Genomic DNA, 6,314 nt, shown 5'->3' with positions numbered 1-6,314 from the left:
CGGGAGTTTCGGAAGACGTTCCGATTCTCCCTTCTGGAGGGACCTGGAATCCCCTCAGGTCTGAGCCGAGGCGGGTCGCTCCCGCTGGTCGGCGTGAGGCCGTCGTCTTTGGAGGGACGTGGAATCCCCTCATCGGTTTCGGAGGGACGTGGAATCCCCTCATCGGTTTCGGAGGGACGTGGAATCCCCTCATCGGTTTCGGAGGGACGTGGAATCCCCTCATCGGTTTTGGAGGGACGTGGAATCCCCTCAAAGGTCTAAGCTAGCTTGCAGTTTTGCTTCCATGGAGTTGGAAGACTTTCTAGGGGCCCTCTGTTTGTCTGTTTCTGTGTTTCTCTGTTTTGTTCGGTGGACTTACTGGACGGACGTTATGGGACAGACTCAGACTACTCCTCTAAGTATTATGATTGATCACTTTAAGGATGTGAGGGGAAGAGCTAACAACCTCAGTGTGGAAGTCCGAAAGGGTCGGTGGGAGGTTTTTTGTTCTAGCGAGTGGCCAACTTTCAATGTTGGATGGCCACCAGAGGGGACCTTCGACCTCCCTGCCATCCACCGAGTCAGGAGTATCATCTCTCGGCCTACGACGGGTCATCTTGATCAACTCCCTTACATTATCACTTGGCAGGACCTTGTAGAAGACCCACCCTCTTGGCTTAAGCCCTTCCTAGCCCCGCTCCCTCCGGAGCCAAAACCCATTCTTGCTTTGCAGGGGACAAAGAAGAAGAAAAGTCTTATCCAGCCTTCAGCACCCCTCTACCCTGTCTTACAGGGGGGTACTGAAGAATTAATTTTTCCTCCCCCGTATAACCCCTCTAGGATGCCAGAAGAACACCATCCTCCCCCCTCCGGGGGAGGCAGACGCTGTTCCGAGAGCGGGAGGTGGAAACGCTCCAGTGGGAAGCCCGCCCTTTACCAGACAAAGGGCTCAGAGGGAGTAATACGCCTCTACCGCCGACTCCACTCTTCTGCCCCTGCGAGCCACCGGACCCCCAGACGCGGAGGGGAATCAGCCCCATCACTATTGGCCTTTCGCCACTAGTGACCTCTACAATTGGAAAGCTCAGAATCCTAAGTTTTCTGAGAAACCGGCAGGGCTTATTGGTTTATTAGACTCTGTTCTTTTTACTCATCAGCCCACGTGGGACGATTGCAGCAGCTTTTGCAGGTCCTGTTCATGACTGAAGAAAGAGAAGGAATCCTCAGTGAGGCCCGAAAACTAGTTCCGGGTGCAGACGGGAATCCCACCACCAACCAGGCTCAGATAGATGCCTTCTTCCCCTTAACTCGGCCCCAGTGGGATTTCAACACGGCAGAAGGTAAGGAGAGGCTCCGGGTCTACCGCCAGACCCTAATGGGGGGTCTCCGAATGGCTGCTAGAAAGCCAACCAATTTGGCCAAGGTCGGAAATGTACAACAGGGAAAAGATGAATCTCCGGCTGCCTTTTTAGAACGGATCATGGAGGCATTCCGTACCTATACCCCCATGGATCCAGAGGCTCCGGAAAGCAAGGCAGCTGTCATCATGGCCTTTGTAAACCAATCGGCCATAGACATTAGGAGAAGATTACAGAAAATAGATAGACTAGGAGAAAAAGTCTGCAGGACTTACTGGTGGTAGCCGAAAAGGTATATAATAACCGGGAGCCTCCTGAGGACAAGCAGGCTCGCGCCATGGCGGCTGCCAGCAGTAAGCAGACTCGAGACCTGGCCAGAATACTACTAGCTGCCACTGCTGACTTCCCCGAGGAACGAGACCGCCGTCTCTGGCAGCTGGCAGACGACGCAAGAAAAGGTAAAAGAACCACCAAGGGGGGGGAAGCAGAGGCTGCAGAAGGATCAGTGCGCATACTGCAAGGAGATAGGGCATTGGGCCCGAGATTGTCCAAAAAGGGCCGGCAGGAAGGGAAGCAAGACTGATCGAGTAAAAGTCCTAGAGCTAGATGAACTAAGTGATTAGGGGAGTCGGGGTTCGGACCCTCTCCCCGAACCCAGGGTAACTCTTAAAGTGGAGGGGACCCCTATTGACTTCCTTGTCGACACTGGAGCACAACATTCGGTCCTCCGCACCCCACAAGGAAAACCAGCCAACAAGAAGTCCTGGGTACAAGGGGCAACTGGTATGAGCCAGTATTCATGGACTACCCGAAGAACAGTAGATTTGGGAACGGGCCGGGTATCCCACTCCTTTATGGTAATACCAGAATGCCCCTACCCGCTGTTAGGACGGGATTTACTGACCAAGATTGGAGCTCAGATAGCTTTCAGACAAGGGGGACCTCAGGTCACCGATGGCAAGGGCCACCCCATCCAGGTACTGACCATGAAACGGGAGGATGAATACCTCCTCCACCAGGAGGCGCTCCCAAGAGAGGATAATATAGACAGATGGCTACAAGAATTCCCCTCAGTTTGGGCAGAGACGGGGGGGATAGGACTAGCCGCTCACAGGACCCCAGTCCTGGTAGAGCTCAAGCCAGGAGAGAGTCCGGTAAGGATCAAACAATACCCATGTCTCAGGAGGCCCGGAAGGGGATCCAGCCACACATCCGGAGACTACGAAGCCTAGGAGTACTAGTTCCTTGCCAGTCTGCCTGGAACACCCCCCTACTGCCGGTCAAAAAGCCTCACACAAACGACTATCGACCGGTACAAGACCTCCGGGAAGTAAATAAGAGGGTCGCGGACATACACCCAACTGTTCCCAACCCATATACTCTCTTGAGCTCCTTGGCCCCTCCAGGTTCTGGTATACTGTACTAGATTTAAAGGACGCCTTCTTCAGTCTGCCGCTGACACCCCAGAGCCAACCCTTGTTCGCCTTTGAGTGGCATGATCCGGAGGAGGGCTACAGTGGGCAACTCACCTGGACACGGCTACCTCAGGGATTCAAAAATTCACCCACCATCTTCGACGAGGCACTACACAAGGACCTGGGTGAGTACAGAAGGGAGCACCCTGGCCACACCCTCCTACAGTACGTAGATGACATCCTGATTGCCGCCGACACAGCCAAAGACTGTGAGCGAGGGACCCAGGACCTGCTGGCTACCCTGGGGGCCTTGGGGTACCGGGCATCCGCGAAGAAGGCTCAGATATGCAGGGAGAGGGTGAGTTACCTGGGATATATCCTGGAGGGCAGACAGCGGCGGTTATCAGATGCCAGAAAAGAAACTGTCCTAAAGATCCCTACTCCCACCTCCTGAAGAGAAGTGAGGGAATTCCTAGGATCAGCTGGCTACTGCCGCCTCTGGGTTCCAGGTTTTGCTGAGGTTGCCAAGCCCCTATATGAAGCCACCAAAGAGGGGAAAACATTTAAATGGGCTGAAAAAGAAGAAACTGCCTTTAATCAGTTAAAAAAGGCCCTCCTAAGTGCCCCAGCCCTGGGCCTACCAGACATTACGAAGCCCTTCCACCTCTTTGTAGACGAACATAAGGGAATAGCAAAAGGGGTTCTAACTCAAGCCTTAGGCCCCTGGAACCACCCAGTGGCTTACCTGTCTAAGAAACTAGACCCAGTGGCTGCCGGCTGGCCGCCATGCCTAAGAATTATTGCGGCGACAGCACTCCTAGTCAAGGATGCAGACAAACTGACCCTAGGACAGGAGATCTGGATCACGACCCCACACGCCATTGAAGGGGTCCTGAAACAGCCTCTGGATAGATGGATGAGCAATACACGTATGACTCATTACCAGAGCCTCCTACTCAACCCTCCACGAGTGCAGTTCCACCCCAGTGCAGCCCTCAATCCTGCAACCCTGCTGCCCGACCCTGACCTAGGTGCTCCACTACGTGACTGTGCGGGAATCCTGGAACAAGTACATGGATTCCGGACGGACCTGACCGACCGGCCCCTCCCCGATGCCGAGGCTACTTGGTTCACTGATGGCAGCAGCTTTGTGCAAGACGGACACAGGTATGCGGGTGCAGCGGTGGTCACCGAAACGGACACCGTATGGGCGGAGGCTCTACCCTCCGGAACGTCAGCCCAGCGAGCAGAGCTCATAGCCCTCACCAAGGCGCTGATGCTGGGAGCTGGAAAACGGCTTAACATCTACACAGACAGCCGTTATGCATTTGCCACAGCTCATATTCATGGGGCAATTTATCAGGAGAGGGGGTTACTGACGGCAGAAGGACGGACTATAAAAAATAAGCAGGAGATACTTAACCTGCTTACGGCCTTATGGCTTCCTGCCAAGCTAGCCATTATCCACTGCCAAGGGCACCAAAAAGCTGATAACCCAGTAGCTAGAGGTAATCGAAAGGCTGACCAGGCAGCCAAGGCAGTAGCCCTTACTCCAGTCCCCACCATGACCATACAACTACCAGACCCAGGAGACCCAGTTTTACCAGACCAGCCCAAGTACTCCCAGGAGGAGTTACAGCGGATCAAGAAACTCCCCATGGCCCAGGAGATAAAGGGATGGTGGTATACACATAACAAGGAGCTCGTGCTGCCAGACCAGCTCGGAGTCTCAATATTAGAGCACATGCATCGGTCTACTCACATGGGGGCCCGAAAACTAAAAGACTTAATCCGACATGCCGGAATCAAGATTCACCAACAGGACACCAAAATAGAGCAAGTTGTATCTGCCTGCAAGACCTGCCAACTCACCAACGCGAGAGCCACATCAAATAAAAAAGGAACCAGGCTCAGAGGCACCAGACCGGGAGCCCAATGGGAAGTCGACTTCACTGAAGTCAAACCAGGAAAGTATGGTTATAAATATCTTTTAGTATTTACAGACACCTTCTCTGGCTGGGTGGAGGCATACCCAACCAAGCATGAAACGGCTCAGACGGTGGCTAAGAAGCTACTAGAAGACATCTTACCCAGGTATGGTTTTCCTGCCATGGTAGGATCAGACAATGGACCAGCTTTTATCTCGCAGGTAACACAGGCAGTAGCCAAGGCGGTGGGGGCGAACTGGAAATTACATTGTGCTTATAGGCCCCAGAGCTCAGGACAGGTAGAAAGAATGAATAGAACCCTAAAAGAGACCCTTCCCAAATTAACCATGGAGACTGGCGGGGACTGGGTGACTCTCCTACCGTACGCCCTTTACGGGGTTAGAAACACTCCTTACACTCTGGGTTTTACTCCCTACGAGATCATGTTTGGCAGGCCACCCCCTGTTATTCCCAGCCTTCGAGCTGAACTTATCGCTGAGTTTAAAGATCAAGAACTTTTTCTTTCCTTGAGAGGGCTCCATGAGAGGGCGCATGAGGACATTTGGCCGTGCCTCTGTGCTATCTACGAGGCTGACCCGACCCCGACACCTCATCAGTACAGGCCGGGAGACTGGGTCTATGTCAAGAGGCACCACCGAGAGACCCTCAAGCCGCGCTGGAAGGGATCCTACATCGTGGTGCTGACAACCCCCACCGCTCTCAAAGTAGACAGCATCGCGACCTGGGTCCATCACACCCACGTTCGGCCAGCGGACCCCTCCTCGATCCGGAAGGACTTCGTCACGCGATGGGCCATCAGTCGGGACCAACACAACCCGCTCAAGCTCAAGCTACAGCGCATTCGACCCACCTAATATTGGTAACTCTGTCAACTCTGCTTGTCATTGCTCATGCTGCCGGGAGTCCCCACGCCCCCCAGAACATCGCCTGGCAGATCATAGACACCAGCTCGGGGACAATACTTAATCAGACCTCCCAGAGCCACCCCAGGGACACATGCTTCCCAGAACTTAGTGTAAAACCTCCAAACTCTGTTCCCCTTGTCACCATAAATGCAGCCGGTCCCATGATTGGGTCCGTAAGCTACATGACAAGGGGGGGAATGAAGGGCGGGCCTACGCCGGCCCGCTCCATCTTGTTCTGTGTCCTTCACCTAGACCACGCCTCCTCCCTTTGAGTGACCTCCCGCTCACCCATTCAAGCTTCCTGATCAAAACACGCCCCTTCCCCAGCCAATCGGCTGCCCCTAGACCCCTATAAAACCTTTGTGCTTTTGAAACTCTCTCTCTCTCCCTGGTATCTCACCGCTGCATCAGTGCAGGTAGGGGACTGAGCTCGAGCTAGCTCGAATAAACGCTCTTTTGCTTTTGCATCGGACTCGGCTCCCTGGTGGTCTTTGGGGATCACGAATTCTGGGCACAACAATAGGAAATTGGACATCCATTAGATTTTAAGAATTAGGAAAATGAAGGTACACAGCTTTTTTCAATTTCACTGTGAAACTGCCTCGGTTTTAGATGAGATTCCTACTACTCACAAGAGACATGTGAACCCCATGCCCAGGAATCACGGCACAAAGTCGTAATTTCTTTGCACGTGCATCGAAGTCACTC

General features: G+C 53.5%; 1 protein-coding gene across 1 annotated transcript; it reads left to right on the top strand.

The window, feature by feature from the left end:
* Positions 1-370: 370 nt before the first annotated feature.
* On the top strand, positions 371-5,667 carry LOC124522755 (uncharacterized). Its single transcript, XM_047094350.1, is given in 7 exon segments — positions 371-822; positions 875-1,152; positions 1,155-1,592; positions 1,595-1,725; positions 1,757-2,510; positions 2,513-2,731; positions 2,734-5,667. Coding segments are annotated over 7 exon segments (5,094 nt in total). The 3' UTR covers positions 5,556-5,667.
* The last annotated feature ends 647 nt before the right edge of the window (positions 5,668-6,314 follow it).

Source organism: Lynx rufus, unplaced genomic scaffold (assembly GCF_022079265.1).
Source record: "Lynx rufus isolate CCGP_SWC_20201006 ecotype Redwood Valley unplaced genomic scaffold, mLynRuf1.p SCAF_39, whole genome shotgun sequence".
Taxonomy (NCBI): Eukaryota; Metazoa; Chordata; class Mammalia; order Carnivora; family Felidae; genus Lynx; species Lynx rufus.
This window is presented reverse-complemented; position numbering and strand designations above follow the sequence as displayed.